The following is an 18,767-nucleotide window of genomic DNA, read 5'->3' as shown; positions in this document are numbered from 1 at the left end:
GGTGAGGGTGAGTGAGAGTGAGGGTGAGTGAGGGTGAGGGTGAGTGAGGGTGAGGTGAGTGAGTGTGAGGGGTTGAGGGTGAGTGAGGGTGAGGGTGAGGCTGAGTGAGGGTGAGGCTGAGTGAGGGTGAGGCGGAGGTGTTGAGGGTGAGTGAGGGTGAGTGAGAGGTTGAGGGTGAAGGGTTGAGGGTGTGAGGGTGAGGGGTTGAGGGTGAGTAAGGGTGGAGGGTGAGGGGTGGAGGGTGAGGGGGTGAGGGTGGGGGGGTGAGGGTGGGGGGGTGAGGGTGAGAGTGAGGGGTTGAGGGTGGGTGAGGGGTTGAGGGTGAGTGAGGGTGAGGATGAGTGAGAGTGAGGGTGAGTGAGGGGTTGAGGGTGAGTGAGGGTGAGGGGTTGAGGGTGAGTGAGGGTGAGGGTGATCATGACGTGGCACAATCCGCCTTCGTAGAACAGAGGCTTGGCTTGGCTTGGCTGTTTCCAGGCCTCGGGCGAGACATTACAAAGACACAGGTGCAATAGGGTGCGCACTTGGCAAAGGTGAGTGCGTTCTTAGGACACCACGAACTGTGAACACACAAGAAAGGCAGCAGTGTGACGGAAGACTGTTGCGCAGAGAGGGCCAGGAGCGGCCCAAGACAATAAAATTTGTAAAATAGCAGGAATGTTCAATGAGAACATTTAGAGCTGAATGCAATAATTGCAGGGGCAATGAGTAACAACTGCACGAGTGGGAAACAGTCTATAAGGGAAAGAATGAGCCGTATGGAAGTATTAGGAACTGTAGAGAAACTCATGAACTGCAGAAAGGGTGGAGCTTACAAACTACAGGGGAAGTAGAGCGCAGTAACCGGGTACATACCAGGTGTCCCCGCAGGCGGAATCCAACAGAACTAGAAATAAATGAAACATGAACTGCCAATGAAAATAGTAGGATGAGATGACCCGGAAGATCAACGAAACGGAGCACAGGTAAGGCTTAGAGATAGGGGTACAGCTGTATAGTGCTGAGAGGGGTGAGCATGAATGGCTGAGGCAAAAAAGCAGCAGGGACACGTTAAAACAGGGAAAGTACCTCTCTCGATGTGGGGTTTACTCGATACAGACGCCCGCCGAGTAAGTTATTGATGAGACACTGTGGAACATTTTCTTTTCTTTTGACGTTGGTGTCTTTAGCCGGTTGGGAGTAAGTGGTACAAAAATACGAAACGATTGCATGCGACATGGCGGGGAGGGGGCGGAGCGGGGGAGAGGGTTGATTTTTAAATGTTTTCTGCTCCGGATATCTAGTATGTAAGAAATGACAGACTCAGTAAGTTATTGATGAGACACTGTGGAACATTTTCTTTTCTTTTGACGTTGGTGTCTTTAGCCGGTTGGGAGTAAGTGGTACAAAAATACGAAACGATTGCATGCAACATGGCGGGGAGGGGGCGGAGCGGGGGAGAGGGTGTTAAGCAGCAGGGTACAGACGGCTGAGGGAACAGACGGCGGGCAGGGGAGGGGGCGGAGCGGGGAGGGGGTGTGAAAGCAGCAGGGGCCTGGAGTGCTGTGTGAAGTAAGTGAGTTTGATTATGAGAACGGACAGGGTTTTTTTAAGGAATAACACTACCCCCTTCCTCGCACTGGGCCCAAGTGTTGAGAGCAGAGGAAGAGCTGTGTCTTGGAGAGAGCTGTGCCCTCTCCGGTAAAACTGTGACGCACTGACTTGTGTGTGAAAATAAGCAATGGGGAGACAGTTAAAAAGGAAAATAACCATAGTAAACAGAAGAAGGTGCAGCAAAGTATCCCTAAAGCGGTAAGAGGACGCACACACAGCGTCCACTAATAAATCTGTTACCACGGAGTAACAATAAAAAGCCAGTTAGGGAAAAAGCTAACATGCCGGCAACTAGAAAGCACAAGTACTGGGTCCGTAAATTAATAAGCGCAGTAAATAAGAGCCGCTACAGCAAAAAAAAATAACGCTTGCTGTGCAGTGAAATTATGTGCTCGTTAAAAACACGCAAAAACATGCGCTGCTATCGTAAATGAAAGAAAGCCGAGCGCTTACGAAAACGGAATAGAATATGTTTACGAACAACAGGCTAGCGCTTTAGAAAAAAAACCTAGTACGGGAAATGCTCTGCTATGAAAGAGAAACCAAAGCCTAAAATGCATTCGAAAACACATGCCACAAGAAATGCTCTGCTATCGGACACAAAAGTATCAGAAACAAACTAAAGCTTAAAACGAGTTAGAAAACGCATGCTACAGGAAATGCTCTGCTATCGAAGACAAAACAAACCCTAAAACGCGTTAAAAAACACATGCCACAGGAAATGCTCTATCGGGGACAGAACAAAGCCTAAAAGAAAGTCCTCCAATGATACCGTATCTGTTCCGAAAAACAATCTCCAAAAGGAGGGACTTGAAGACTGCTTGCACCAACCACAACTCGAAGGGAACTCTGGCGGTTTAAGTGACACACGGAGCGGGGGTGTGGGAGGAGTGCGGGAACAGACGGCGAGGGGAGGAGAGTAGGAGGAGGAGTAGGGGAGGCACGGCCTAGCGGCCGTGCAATCAAGCAGTGAGGGGGCGGGAGAGTAGGCAAGGCAGGCGGCTGGGGGCATGTGCACGCGCTTTTAAGCTCAATGCGCATGCGCATTGAGCTTAAAAGTCACGGGCACTGCAAGGAATCGCCACGATTCCTTGCAAGTTGGACAAAGAGTGGATAAGCCCCCATAGTCTCGCTTGCTCGATGCGCATGCGCATCGACAGGCGAGACCTAAAAAGATTACATTTCAGCACATTTAGCAGTTACATAGCAATTGCACAGGGTGAGAAATGGCAAAGTGGTGCAAACTGATGTCGGCTGCTAACTTAGATATACTTGGAATGCAGTCATTAAATCTAAGGCACAACAAGCAGTACCAATGCCGCTGCAAGGTATTTCCGCATCCTTGTTGAGCATCTAAGGCCAGCCTGAGATATGTGTGAACATTATCAGCAAGTGCATTGCATTACTATCACAGCTACTATTAATTTCCAGAAATGTTTGAACTTTGTGGAATGGAAAAAAAAGTCAAGCATCCCATCCCGGTTGCTCGATTTTCTTCTAATTTGAACAATTGCTGTTATGTTCCAATTTAGTTAGTGGCTTGGACATTGTAGTGAGCTTCACAAAATTGATATGCTTTTCAACCAAGGTGCCCTGAAACTAATTTAGGTCCACATTAATACCTACAATAATATTCACACATGGAAACACCACTTTGAATTACCTACAACTATACGCCATTTATAGATACTGATTCCACATATTTTGTAGTGTTGAACATATTTTTTATCACGAACCTTCACAAACCTTCCATGCAACATCACAAAAGTGCAATGATAAAAAAGGGCCAAACACATTACCCAACTGCAAGGTAAACATATTTAAGTATTTACATATGTGTCACACAAAGGATGCACTGTAAAATTAGCCTACCTTCACTAACAAGGTGTATAATAGAATTCAGACAAATTGTGTTGAGGTCTATATTGCAGATGAGTTATATAAATGTGTATTTTTATCAATCTCAAAACTGGTAGTTTAACATAATTGATTTCATGACACATTCGACTCTCTGGTCAGCTGATGGCCAAGCCTCCACTGCATGCGAATTCCCTGAAGTCTGCCTGTTGAGATGTACATCTGACTGAACCCTGCGTTGGTAATAGGGCCTGACAACATGCAAGGAGTTGCCTTGTTTTTCTTGCAGCCCTAATGCATTTTGCTGGGAAATATCGCTTGGCCCAATAATGGCTAGCAAGGGAAAACATTTAAGAAGTATATTATAAAGGAAAGTCTAATGCTACACTTTGGACACATCCTCCAATCGACGAGCAAGCTGCTAAGTGGCCAAGGAGTGCGCGGGACAGACTTTTTGCATTTCTGAGGATGAACTTACCATGGTAATCCTTGTATAATGGACTGGTTTCCCTCTCAGAGCCAATAAATGATTCAAGACCGACCACCGTATCTGACAAGTTTCTTGCACGTGCCATAATTGCTTTATTCTGTAAGACATGGGAATAAAAAACACATCTTGAGCGATGAAAAAGGCAATTCATTTTCCAAGTGAAATCTCTGTTCGCTCTACAGCAAATAAAACAGAGGAGGTCATCAACACCTAGTAATAATTGTAATATTCCATCAAAGAATTATTAAGTAATTTCGGTTGAATGTGTGACTGGAAGGCAGCCGCTTCAGGCTCAATGCAGTGCTTGGCAGTGGGAAAGTGACATGCTGCAATCACTATTCGCCTTCATTTCCAGTGAACCATAAATGGCAGGGAGGTGGTTTGGCCCTGCAGGAGGAAAGACTTAACCAAGGTAAAGAGCTGGAAGAACACAAAGAGGAGAAGCTGGAATCTGGCTGCTGGTGCTCTAGAGAGGAGATTGGGATTGACTTGAGATGGCCTTATTGTTTGTACAGTATTGACAACCGGTTCATCTGAGGCACTTCCGAGTCTCTGCAATATGAGGATAAAGGCAATGCTATGGACATCTTATTAATTGAAGTTATTATAGGGGAACTATTAACAACTTATAAAGGTTGGCTATTTCAGTTTGGATTTTTTTTATGGTAAGGTTACTCAAAATACCCTCTGAAGTCAAATAATTTCGAAGCAAGTTTTTAAAAATATTGACATCTCAAAGAATGCAGGCTACTAAACAAATTACATTAACGCTGTACAGCGTTACACCTTTTAAACCAAAACAGGGTACCAAGTGCCTAGAAGTGTAAAAATAAAACTTGAAACAATAAAAACGGCATACCAAGAGAATCGTAATCATGGTGAAGGCACACTAGTTAAATATCCTGTCCTATTGCCTTCTAAAACGCGAATCAGGCTGAGAGAGGTTCAGAATGCGTTGAAAAGGGTAGTCACTGGGATTTCAAGGAATGTTACAAGGTCCTCCTATTTTGCTTAGATTGGGTGGCGCCCTATTGCTTTGTGAATCTTTGTTAAAACATGAGTCACCAATCACAAAGTCGGCAGTGTAAAGCTACCACATTCCCATACAGAGTGGCAGTGGACCTTACTGCCTTTACTCTGCCTGCCAAATTTAGAGATGTCCGTCAGCCCAGCAGACATCTCTATATATTAGCAGGTGCTGCTTTCAGGACAATTCCAGTCCATGAAGGAATAGTTTAACCCTTTCCGTGCTGATGACGGAACCGCTACGTCATCAGCCGCGGTGGCACTGTGCTGATGGCGGAGCGGTTCTGTCATGGCCCGGCCGACGCACCTGCGCGGCGCTGATTTCGCGCCTGCGTGGCTTTTTCTATTAAGCGGGTGGGGCCATGACGGAATCGCTCCGTCATGAGCACAGCTCAACCGCGGCTGGTGACGGAATAGCCGCCGCAGCGATGAGGTTAACAGACGGCTCTGTCATGCATGACGGTTGGCTAGCAAACTCTACCAGGGTATTTTATTTTCCAAAAACACACTCAGCACCAGGATATACCAGACAGTGACGAACAATTAAAAAAAACAAAAAACATCTGACCATCCAATGGTACCTATTCCTTCGGGCTTACGAAGGAAGTTTTACAATGACAGAGTAAATGTACTCCATCTGCGTAAAAAGTGCGGCTTCACATCGGGCTGACCGGCGTTGAGTTTGGCCGACAGGGTACTCAGTCAAGTCAAATCAAGAAACTTTTCATTCAGCATAAGCATAAGCCATAAAAATCAATAAAAGACACAGTATAATAAATAGTAAATAATTATATTACAATATATTTGTATCAATAAAACACATAAAATGTAGAATGAAATAAGTGCAAATATGCGTTTTCATTTTCTGCAGGGGCATAAGAATAATTAAAATATCATTACACCACACATCTTCCAGCAAAGTGAATGCCTTATCAATTAAGACAGCATAAAGGTCTGTAAGATCTATTAATACAAGATGGGGAAAGTTCCCTTATTTACAAATTAATACTCTCATACCTTTTCCCGATTGCCAGTGGCCTTCTAATAAAATTGAGTACAGCAAAACATCTTTCTAGGGTAGAGAGATTCTTTAGTAACATTACACCTTCCCTATATGTTCTCAATTTAGATTTCCTTAGAACAGGCTTGTCTAGTTTCTGCATATAAGGAAAAACAAAACAAAATAAAATGACTAGTGCTTTGTTACCTGGTCACCAGGGCCGGACTGGGAAACACAACCGGCCCTGGCAAAGTGCTCGGCCGGCCCCCCTCCCCACTGGGGGGGGAGGTGCCGGCGAGCTCTTCGCCGGGGCCGGTTTTCGGCGGATTTTGTTACAGGGCCGATTTTGCAGCTAGGCACAAAACCGGCCCCTACCCGTGCGGCGCACCGGGGGATTGCCTGGTGCCCGCTATGGCCAGTCCGGGCCTGCTGGTCACACCGGCATGAAGGTAAATCATATAGCCATGCACATTGTAATGGAAATGCAACCTTAAAGTGTATCACACAAAATCTAAAAAGAGAAAGAGAGCAGCGATAGATAGAGTTTACAATCCAAGCAAGGTATGGTTCTAGATTGGATGTAGTAGAAATCAATACATATCTTGTGAGTGGTATCATGGACTGGCTTTCGGAGCCTTTAATTCGAGCAGTAATGTACAGGATTATACTTCTACTGTGCTTTTTTTGGTAATCAAATAAGAATTGTCAAACAACTCTATCATACCTCTTAATTCAAAGGTCTCCTTTAGTTACGTAACACAAGGGATCCGAGCAACTCTATTTAAGGCTAGGCAGTCGAAGATCCAAGGCTGCTTCTGGGTTTATCTAGGTCTTGATTTACAATAAAAGTTGTGCAAGACCCAGCTTATCTTCCATATATGCCAAACATAGTTCTTCATGGCAGATCAAAGTATAGGTCCCCAGCGGAACCATAAGTAACCTTTGTAGGAAGCAATTTTCAGCCGACTGAAGAATTGTCATTTGTGCATAAGCCTGCTCCATATGACCCTGCAGATATGCATTTGCTTTTATACAAATTAATAATTTCTTTATTGGGCTTCTGGCTCAGCCTATGGGAAAATCTAACAATTGCCTCTATTTCTTTTAAATTGCTGTACTATAACAGTCAAAAGTGAATTATATTTAAAGGAAGAGCTGAAGAGGATCCCTAAATAATAAAAAATCGTTCATCTTCTCCAGAAATAAATTCCCCATGAAGAAAGTTTATGATTTTGTGTTACAGGACCCACATGCCATTTAGAAAGACTTGGAGTGATTGACCTTAAGACCTTAAGATCCAGGTCACCCATGAATGAAGAAAAGTTCAGTAGGGTTTGGAGACCATCTGCCATTCAAGCAATTAGCTCAGCATCTTCCGCATATAAAAAAATAGGAAAATGTTGCCTACCTATTCAGGGTGTATCCTTTCGTATCTCAGAAAGATGTTTGGAAATCCCATTTATATACAGAAGAAATAAGAAAAGAGCAAGGATAGCCCTGTCTCACCCCATGAGTGGACTTTATTTGGAGGGTAGTTTTGCCCTGCAAGCCAAAACGTACCTTCACCGTTAGTTCATGGTTGAGAAGTTTAATAAGAGTAAGCAGTTTTGTCTCCACCTCCATTAACTCCATCGGCATCCAAAGTTTTGAGTGATTTACTAAATCGAGGACGCTAGATAGATCAATGAACGCCAAATGGAGGGACCCTTTATTTGCCCTTACGTATTTCCCAGCTAACATGTAGAAATGTAGACACTGGTCTTTTGTCCCCACGCTGGGTCTAAAGTCAAATTTCACATTTGGCAAGATCTTGTTTTGGGTAGCCCATGATTCCAGGCGAGCCAACAGTACTCTACCAATAATTTTCATGCTGGAATCTATCAATGATATGGGTCTGTAGCAAGATGGGGAATGCCGGTCCCCTTTTTAACAGATTGGGATAATTATGGCTGCCCTCCATGAGTCGGGAATTTGTCCCTCCACAAAACTCCTAAATACATTTGTTAAAAGGGTTGCCCACAGGTCCTAATTGGATTTAAAAATATCTGCTGGTACACCATCCGGACCTTGTGCTTTCCCTAGCGTGCATTTCTTGATTTCTCTCACTACTTCATTAACCCCTATGGTTATGGATTTGTTGTGTGAATTCTTAGAGGGCAAGTCTGGTTCTAATGTCGGGGAAGTGCAGGGAGATACACTAGCTTTTGATTGGAAAATGTGTGCAAAATGTGCCACCCATAGATCAGCGGGTATCAGAACTTCAATTTTCTGAACGTCACTATCTGAAAAAAATGAGTGATTAATAATTTCCCAAAATGTGGTGTTATCTCTTAATTGGGTTGCTTTATCGAGATCCTCCCATGCCTTGGCCTGGATCTCCCTTTTCCTCTCCTCAAATATGTCTTTATAAGAGTTTCTTCCTATCTGACCTCATCTACTGATTGCATTGTGCTTTTTAAGGTTGCCTTTTGTTGTTTATGAGCAAAAGGGCATGCTGAATTAAACTACTGCCAGTGAATGTTGGGGGATTGCTTATCTCCAATTCCCCCATGCCACTCATTAAAACTATATCATGTTTGTTTCAAAACACATGTATTCAGAGTTTCTCAACATGGAGTTTATTTAAAATGAGTGAGATTTTCCTTATTTGAATTCATGAAATCACAGACCTGTTTCTTGCTATGCCCACACAATGTGATATTAAAATCACCTACCCATATTAATATTGTCTTGCATTTAGCTTTTAAAATAAAAAAAAAATCAGGAAATCCTCAAACTCGGGCGTGGCTAGCAGCCGGGAATGGCGGACGCGTGAAGTGTGAGCTCCCTGAGGCAGCACGGCCTTATGTGAAATCAGTCCTATCTATCCTGAAAATCCCCCACCAGAAGGAGCGGTAACCGGGTCCGGTGTGCTAAAGACATCATCCGGTCCTGCCCCGGCGCCTCTACGAGGCCGACAACTGGACTTCTGTGCCCCGGAGTTTCGAGGCCTGCGGCTGGAGCGGGACCCCGACCTCGAGTGCCTCCCGGACCCCAGCGGAAGTGAGGGCTGGTCAGATCGGCACCGGTGGTGTCCCCCGCCCCCCCCCACACTTGGAGCGCCGAGAGGGGTGACACGGCGCCAAGCCATCGATCCTGCATTACCGCTGGCGGGTGGACCAGCGACAAAGCCCGTCAACGCCTGAAGGCTTCACCGGAGAGGCGCGGTGAGCGTGGAAGCGGGACAAACAAGCGGACGGTGAGCCCTGCGGAGGCGGTGGGCCCCGGGGGGAGGTGAGACCCACTAGGAGGCAGTGCGGATACTGACCGGACGGCACCCCATCGCCGTCGGTCGGCCCGTACTCGGACACACGTGGAGCCAGACACCGGGGCTGCCGGCGAGTCCCCCTGGGGTCCCGCTTGGAGCACAGTCGACAAAGTGCGCATAGGAGTGGCCGGGAGCGAAGGGGGCGATAGCGGGAGCAGTAGTGGGCCAGCCTGGACAGACAATAGAGTGAGGCATCCCGGGCTAGGGGGGCCTTGCTGAGATACCAGCCTACAGCGCGGCATACAACGATCAGCGCCACCTACGAGGGATGGGCCACACCCGAGAGTGACCAAGACTACCGAAGCAGTGAGCGGGGCTGTGGCCGCATGCCGGGACCTACACCGCCTAAGCGCGCCCTGTCACAGAACGACACAGCTCAGTGCGCAGTCACGACCAAGTACGCCATGAGCACTCTGTGTGGTTGGTGACTGAGCGACGGCCGGCGAGACTAACGCAGCTTGCCGCCTCCCACGGCAACCACCGGACCTCGGAGGGCCGATAGCCCCCTGCGAGCAGCACGCACGGCTTTCATCTCTACCTGTGGCCGACCGGCCCTCCACGGGCGTGAGAGGAACTAGAGGACTGAATTCGTGGCCTTATTGCACCCCTGATCCGCTCCACTTCACCAGCAGCTGCGCAACATGGCGGGCAGGGGCCCCAGGGGTGGCTCCACGCAAGCTAAACTGGACAAATTTGCTTATGGCTCGCAGGGTCCATCGTCAGGGCATGGACGAACCTCAACAGGCGCCACTCCAGAAGTCGAAGGTACTAAAAAGGTCACGCTGGAGGACATTATTAAAACTCTCTCCGAAGTGCGGACTACAGTGGGCTCTATCTCCTCCAAGGTCACTCTACTGCGTGCCGACTTCCAGAAAATGACAGAACGAGTGTCACAGGTAGAAGTGGTCACGAAATCTCTTGTGGAGGACACTTCGGAGTTACAAATAGCTATGGAGCGAATGGACAAGTTCACTCGACAACTGCAGGACAGGCTGGACGACCAGGAAGGGCGTTCCCGGAGAAATAATGTCCGCATCCTTGGTCTTCCGGAGACGGAGGGGAAGAGAGCAATGGACCTCTACATAGAGGACCTCATCAAAAACAAACTCCAACCTAAAGGACTGTCACACTTTTTCTCCGTGGAGAGGGCGCACAGGGTGCCGGGAGGCGAGCCCAAACCAGGTGCAGCACCGAGGCCGGTGCTGGCACGTTTGTTCAACTTTAGAGACAGGGATGCGATTTTACAGGCGGCGAGAGTCTCACCACCAATCAAACTCCACAACTCCACCTTGGCATTTTTCCCTGACTACACAGCGGAAGTGGCCAGACGCCGGAAATCGTTTACAGAGGTAAAAAAGGCGTTGCGGGACAGAGAGCTGCCATATTCAATGTTATTCCCTGCGAAATTACGAGTGGTGGCCGACGGGAAGACGTGGTTCTTCGACAAGCCGGAAGTGGCGCAGGACTGGCTTGATGGCTGGAGACAGGTGGGCCAACCTCGACGGCCCCACAGAGAGCGACATAACCAACGGAACGGCGACCAAGCTGGCAGGCAGACCGACCTTCAGAAACAGCGGGAGGCCTCAGTGAGGGCGGAATCTGAAACGGAGCAGACTCCAATGGACTCGGGCCAGCCGGGGCCCATCTGAAATTTGACCTTAGGGAGGGGGGGCAGGATGTGAGAAAAGGACCTGGACCTGGTGCCGCGAAGTACGGTGGGCAGAGCCGGTGCCTGTAGGGGATTCACCAACCCCACGAGCAAGTAAGATAGTTTGGGATGGGAAAGAGCACTCTGCACAGTTGGGGGAACGGGCGGGGGTTTGTCCGTGGCGCAGGGGAGCAGGGAGGGGGGATGGGAGAGGAGTTACACGGTTATTGTTATGGTTAGTTGTCATCACACACACCGCAGGGTACTCGGACGCACACTGCATTGTGAGCTTATCTGACTCTGCCACAAAATGTTACGCATACAGTGGTCCCCCGCGGGGACTGGTGAGCCTGGCGAATGTTCCTGACGTGCCGCGAGGCATGGGTGCTCTGGGTTCAATGCCACATCTACGCCTTAAGAGGGGGAACTACTTACACACCAAGACCGGCCCTGCGCCACACGGGGTGCCACTCAGACGATCCCATGGCCCGCAACTTCCATACTATGCCCACTGAGGGGGAGGGTGGGAACCTTGAGGTGACCCCCCTGCGAATACTTACGTGGAACGTCAGGGGACTGGGAGACAAAATAAAGCGGGGATTAGTGTTACAGGCGCTCAAACGTCATGGCCCTGATTTGATTCTACTGCAGGAAACGCACCTCACGGGACCAGCTTGCAAAGCACTTGACAGGCGTGGCTATGTCATGGCGGCGCATGCGGAATTCACGTCCGGCTCCCGAGGGGTAGAGGTACTTAAGAAAAAGACGTCGCCCTTCATGGTGGCACACTGCAGAACGGACGACCGGGGTCGTTTTGCGGCGATACATGGGCAGTGGGAGGGCAGACCCCTTAACGTGGTGTCGGTTTACATCCCCCCGGCACTCCACTCTGTGGCTCTGCCTGCACTGGGGGCCTTCCTTTTAGACCTTCCAGAAGGTGACACTATCATTGGGGGGGGATTTTAATGCAATCATGGACCCCACCCTAGACACATTTCCCACTAGAGACCGCCACAGAGGGACTCCGCTTCTCCCGGGATTCCTGGAAGCAATGGGCATTACAGACGTTTGGCGTCACTTGCACCCCACGGAGGCACAATACACATACTACTCTGCAGTACATAATAGTTTAACACGCATTGATTACTTTCTGTTCATTGGGGCGGGAATGGAAAAGGTGGACAAAGTTGATATCCTACCCAGAGGGATCTCCGACCATTCCCCGATGTCCCTGTCACTCACCACGAAGGAGAAGAGACGCACGAGAATTTACCCAATATACCCGAACTACCTCACGATCCCGAAGATCAGGAAAGAACTCCAGTTAGTGACCACGAGATACTTTGAGGAGAATACGGGCTCAGTGTCCTCTCCCTCGGTTCTTTGGGAAGCGTATAAAACGGTCCTGAGAGGGGGGGCTATGGCAGCGATAACGGGGTATAAGAGGGAATGCGGGAGGGTCCTTACAGAGATAGAGTTAGCACTCCACACCACCAATAATGCTCACATGGCGGACCCCTCCCCAGAAACAACACACGCACTACATTTGAAACAACAGCAACAACGGGCCCATCTTACGATGATAGTCCACAAACACATCACAGACACAACCAACAGAGTATACGACGTAGGGGACAAGGCCGGGAAAATGCTGGCATGGCTGGATAAGAAAGGGAAAGGGAATGGTAAAGGTATTCAGCAGTTATACTCGCACGACGACAGCATACAGACGCACCCGGAAGACATAGTATGTACATTGGCGGACCACTTCCGAGACATATACACCCCTGAGCGAGAGGTTACTGCCCAAGAGGCGACACTTGCACTTACACATATTGACGTCCCCAAGCTTGCACCAGAGGCGATTCAGGACCTAGAGTTAGACCCGACGGAAGACGAAATTCAACTGGCGATTCAGGCATTGCATTCAGGAAAAGCGGTGGGTCCTAATGGAATACCTATGGAATGGTATAAATCGCGGGCGGACACACTAAGTAAGCCTTTACGATCTATGTACATGGAAAGTTTGGAACAGGGGATCCTGCCACTGGATCAACGCACAGCCACGATAGTGGTTATACCGAAGCCGGGCAAACCCCCGTCTCGGTGCTCGTCGTACCGACCCATTTCACTGGTTAATGCAGAGGCCAAGATACTGGCGAAACTGCTGGCCACTCGCCTGATACAACACCTGCACTCGCTGATACACCCTGACCAATCAGGCTTTATGCCTCACAGAAGTACGTCTCTGAACCTCAGACGACTACATGGGGTGATAGCACGAGCGCACCTTCTCCCCGAGAGAGCGGTTATTCTTTCCCTCGATGCTAAAATGGCATTTGATCTAGTGGAATGGGAGTATCTCTTTGCGGTGCTGGGACGGATGGGCTTTGGACCGAAATTCATAGCCTGGGTGAGATTGCTGTACACTCAGCCGGTGGCGCAGGTCGTGGCGAATGGCCACATCTCACAGACATTCCCACTGGGCAGAGGGACTAGGCAGGGTTGCCCGCTGTCGCCCCTACTCTTCGCCCTGGTGATCGAGCCGCTGGCAATCCTGCTTAGAACTACACCATTGATAAAGGGGATCACGTGGGAGGATGGATGGGAAGACAGAGTGTCCCTTTATGCGGACGACATGCTGATCTATACGGTGGAGCCCGAAAGCGGCATCCCAGCATTGCTAGACTTATGTAACACGCATGGTAAAGCATCGGGTTACACTCTGAACTGGCCTAAATCGGTGGTGTACACACTACACGGTTCGGACCCGGTGCTGCAGGAGACCTGCCCTTTACAGTTATCTACTGACTCATTTAAGTACCTGGGCATTGTCGTTGCTAAGGACGCAACGACCTTCTTCAACAAAAACTTGCAGCCACCCATGGATCGCCTTCGGGCGGATATCAAGCATTGGGCGGCCTTACCGTTGACTCTCCTAGGGCGCGCTGCGCTATACAAAATGATGGCTCTTCCCAGGTTCCTTTATGTGCTTGAAAATACTCCTTATCTCGTGGAACCGAGATACTTCAAGCAAATTGCGGCGTTGGTTTCAAACCTACTTTGGAACAACGGCCCGGCGCGTATAGCATATGACAAACTGACAAGGAGCGGGTATGATGGAGGCGTTGCCTTGCCTAACATACAGCTGTATTACTGGGCGGCGCAGCTAAAAGCAGTCAACCAGTGGATCCATGCCCCGTGGTCTGACCCGGCGTACAAAGCTGACTGGGCACAACTAGGTGGAGATGGCATGCTGGCGGCGCTGTATGACAAACCTCAGGTACGGAAGCTATGGGGCCCGACGCACCACACTGCAACCATATGGCACATTGCACAAAAGCGATTGGGTTGGCAGGGTAGACTCACCAAACTGACACCGCTCTGGGACGTTAAAACATTGGGGGCCCTCCGCTCCTGCAAGGGTTTCGCGCAGTGGGACCGTATAGGAATATCCACTATCGGAGACCTCTGGGACAAAGGCACGGTGATAGGGTTTCCACAATTACAACGACAGTACGACCTGGGCCCGACTGAGACATTTCGCTATGTACAGATAAGGCATGCATTACTAAGAGCAATCCCTGCGGGAACGGACCTACCAGAGTCTTCGCCGCTAGAGGACAGACTCTTGACTGAATTCATGCCGCAAAGCGCCACATCACTCAGATATAAAAAACTGATCAACAACCTAAAAGACCCAACAGAAACACTGCGAGAGAGATGGGTGGGAGAGGTAGGAGAGGTTACTGACTCAGAGTGGACGGAGGCAATGGCGTCCCCACGGGAGGTCGGAATCTCAGCAAAATTCTGATTAGTGCAGCTGAAAATCTTACACCGTATTTACTACACTAGGACACTACTTCACAGAATACATCGAGCGTCACATCCCTACTGTCTGCGGGGGTGTGGGGAAGAGGGGTCGCTTTACCATACAATTTGGGAATGCCCACAAATACGAGAATTCTGGAGACAGGTTATGCGCACCATATCGCAAACACTTGGGGTTTCAATTCTACCTGAACCTAGAACATGCCTATTGAACATCTGGGGCCCTAATGACCTGAATAGGTATGGACAGACATGGGCCACCCTGGCTATGATGGTGGCCAAGCGAGATATTGTGCAGAAATGGGGAGCACCAGATACGCCTACAGAATATAGGTGGGGTAACAACATGGATAAACTGATGATTACCGAAAGAGCAGTGTACGTGATGAGGGCCTGCCCTCAAAAGTGGAATAAGGTCTGGACAGCGTGGAACAATTATAGAGGTGACATTTGTGAACCTTTGCCAGAGGACGAAGACCTAGAGTCTGAGGGGGAGGAGGATTAGGGGGCGGGGGGGAGGTGTGGTTTCGACCCTAGTGGCCTTCATGCAGCTCTATAGCTGACTTTGCTGAGATGTGGCGTGGGACATGTGAGACTCATGTAAACAAATGTAAGTGTGCAGAATTACCTAAGGTGGATGACTCTTTTACTGTTTTAATGGTTACCACTGTTTATTGAAGATCGTTGTGGGGCTTACAATAGTAGGCAGGGGCCCCGGTGATTACAAGTATAGGCAGAAATGATGTTAGATGGACAGCAGACCTCACACGCTTGAGCAAAGACAGTACGATTTCCTTGATGGAAGTTGGGAACTCTTGTGGTATATTAGGGGGGGTATGTTCTTTGATAGTCAAATGCCCTGAAAGTAACCTTATGATTGTACTGTAAGCTGACGAATTCAATAAAAAGTTTTTCAAAAAAAAAAGAAATCCTCAAACTGATCTACAGCATCGGTTGCCGAATGATTAACATTGTTGTAATAATAATTTTCCAACAGTTTGTCATATTCTTTTACAAAGGCTAAGAGGGTAACCAGGAACAAGGATGAGGACCAAACTTTAGTCACTTTGACAGAGGGAGCTTGAACAGATATACAAGTCATAAACCACCCTCGGCCCTTCCTGCAAGCGAAGCACTTACTGGCTCTAGGAAGGATTGAAACCCATTCAAATAAAGGTCCTGGATCATCCATGTTTCCTGACAGTAAACAATGTCTGCAGAACTCAATCCAATCAGGGTTTCGAATCTTTGAAAGTGCCCCTGCTATATTCCAAGAAATAAGATTCAGGCCTTCATGTTTAGGGGCAGCACTGGACCCTTCTTTCTTAGGGCCTCTATATGGCAAGGAACAGAGTCTGATAGTGGGTTTTGAAGTGGACGGTCAATCCGTTTGATCCATTTGTGAGATTGGCTTATATCCATTTGAAGTGGGCACAGAGTAGGGGTCAGCAGCAGAAGGAATCTGTACCAAACTTTCTGCCGGCCTGTAAAAGAAATCCAGGGGAAGTTCTTCAATTAGCTTTGGAGGAAGTCCGGGATGTTTAAGTCTCCTTGGTATGTTTTTCGTTACCACTTCGTTTTTAAAATTAACAAATATATAATCATTCCTGTCTAATTTAAGGGTAATGCTGACCCAAGAGACTCTCTGCATATGATTTATTTGATCATGGAGCCACCCTGGGCCTCCCATTTACCCAATGCCCCACTTTGTTCAAAAGTTGGTTGTGATCCTATTCATATCTTGCTTCACGGGGGGGGGGGGGGCTTTCGACACCACAACAAGTGGGGTAGCTTGAGTAGGTATTTGCAGAACTGGGAGTTTTGTGGATCTCTGGGTACACCCCAATCTATTGCTCAGGAAATCACAGTTTGCCCATTTACTCTATAAGGTTGCCTGATCCATTGAAATTACTTTGAGGTCTGAGAGCATTAACCCTTGTCCCACTACTTACTCTTCCTACGTTGGGTTAATTTGCCTATTAGATGGAATTGGCAGCTCCTCTATGACAAGGGGCTCACTTAATTGCCAAGGAATCGGTACTGGGGTGACCAAACCAGAAAAAGGAAATCTTGTCACCTGTCCCTTCTTAAAGGCACAATTCAAATTAGACAGTTCCTCCTTGATTTTAGCTAGGCAGGTCATTATCGGGTTAAAAGCATCAATTAAAGCATTAGAAATACATATGCAGAGCTCCTCTGTCAAGAATAGTGCTTGATCTTCACTATTTAAGCATACATGGCTATCTATGTCTTGAACTGGGTTTTACAAGCATTTTTAGGGGCAGATCCGCTGCGCTTTAGATTCTGGCCTACCGTCAACTCTTATTCTCTTTCCTCTGTTGCCTTTTATCTTCCCTTCTTTATACAGAGTTTGATTGGGCAATTGTGTTCCTTTTGAGGTGCTTCCAAATTCTGTCAGGGAGGAGGGGCGGTGATTTGTAGTAGCTGGGTAAGGGGCTCCATAACCCCGAAGGCATCTCTTTGTGCATGCTGGGTCTCAGTAGCTAAGGGGAGAACAGGGATAAGCACATATTAGCCATTTGGATCTCCTTGTTCAAGACACCTCGCTCACAGCAAAAACCCATCAGGAGTAGAAACAGGCGCAGGAACCAATGCTATTACTTTACGCTTCCCCATGAAGATTCCACTAAGCATTCCCACACAAAGATAGAAAAATGTACAAATACCTATGGGAACAAAGAAAAAGGGGTGGCCCAGCCTCCTCCAGGCGATGATGGGCCCGGTCTTGACCCGGGTGCATGCCGCACTGCAGGGAAGCATCTAACAATATTAAGTGCTCCGGCAAGCCTCGGCCCCGCCTAGGGTCACAACCATGCTGTGGGATGAAGTTTCCCGCCAGCGGCACAGGTATGTAGACAAGAGTACGGGCAGGAATTAGTTTCAATACAGAAGCTCACACCGAGGGAAGCATCTCACACTGTTACGCTCTCCGGCAAGTCCTGACCCCTCCTCGGGCCAAAAGTATGCTGGGGAAAAGGTCCCACCCCGGCGGCACAGGTATGTAGGTGGGAGTGTGAGAAGAGAGCTGTTTCAACAAAGAAACCTGCGTTGCGGAAAGTGTCTCACTTTATTAAGTGCTCCGGTAAGCCTCGACCCCTCCTAGGGCCACAAGCACGCTGTGGGGATGAAGTCCCACCCCGGCAGCACAGGTATGTAGGAGGGAGTGCAGGCAGGAAGCCCCTTCAACAAAGATGCTCGTGCTACGGGAAGCATCTCGTGCTATTAAGCTCTCCGGCTAGTCTCAACCCCTCCTTGGGCCACAAGCACACTGGGGGATGAAGTACCACCCCGGCAGGACAGGTATGTAGGCAGGAGTGTGGGTAGGGAGCTGTTTCAACAAAGAAGCTGTTGCAACAGAGTACCTATCCACCAAACTCTAAAATAGCCCCAGAGGCCAACCTAATGCAAATCCGTACTGATCCTGACCACTACCCTACTCTTCTGGTGCGCACCTCTGTCCTTTTCTAAACCTCACAAGCTACAACTGCAATGATCACACAAATCATTGAAAAACCTGTAAACAAACCAACCTGATCTTAACTTGTGGTCTACTGGCCAACAACGCTGAACTCTGAACCACAAGATGCTCATCAAGGATTTCAAGCTGACATGCTCTCTAAATGCTACAGTGCAATAAAATACATTACAGCCAACTTAAAAAGTAGTAGTGTACAAAATGAATCAATATTATTCATGTCTCAGGCAGGGGCGTAACACAGGCCCCTGCAGCCCACACGGTGCGGGGGGGCCCCACGCTCCAAGGGGCCCCCTCGGCACTGCAGTCTGGCCAGAGAGCTCATGATTGAGCCCGGAGGGGGCCCCTCTATGTACCGTGCAGGGAGGCCCCTTCAGTTTTCGTTACGCCAGTGGTCTCAGGGCTATCTCGAATACATCTCCACAGAGAACAGACCCTTCAGTACTCAGGGCCACTGAGGACACAAACCAAGTAAGTGATCTACAGATCTCGTAAAAATATTGTCTCAATGAAAACAAA

At 48.5% G+C, this 18,767-nt stretch overlaps 1 protein-coding gene across 7 annotated transcripts in view; it reads right to left on the bottom strand.

The window, feature by feature from the left end:
• Nucleotides 1-18,767, bottom strand: part of ELP4 (elongator acetyltransferase complex subunit 4) — a 1,619,784-nt gene that overhangs the window by 494,108 nt on the left and 1,106,909 nt on the right. For 6 of the 7 annotated variants that reach the window (XM_078680831.1, XM_078680832.1, XM_078680833.1 and 3 more), the window contains exon 8: nt 3,929-4,037. The exons of the other annotated variant lie outside the window; for it this stretch is intronic. In XM_078680831.1, the coding sequence (XP_078536957.1) occupies nt 3,929-4,037 (109 nt within the window). The remainder of the gene's footprint in view (nt 1-3,928; nt 4,038-18,767) is intronic. 7 annotated transcript variants of the gene reach the window in all.

Source organism: Lissotriton helveticus, chromosome 3_1 (assembly GCF_964261635.1).
Source record: "Lissotriton helveticus chromosome 3_1, aLisHel1.1, whole genome shotgun sequence".
Classification (NCBI taxonomy): domain Eukaryota; kingdom Metazoa; phylum Chordata; class Amphibia; order Caudata; family Salamandridae; genus Lissotriton; species Lissotriton helveticus.
The sequence above is the reverse complement of the archived record's forward strand: the minus strand, read 5'-3'. Positions and strand labels throughout refer to the sequence as shown.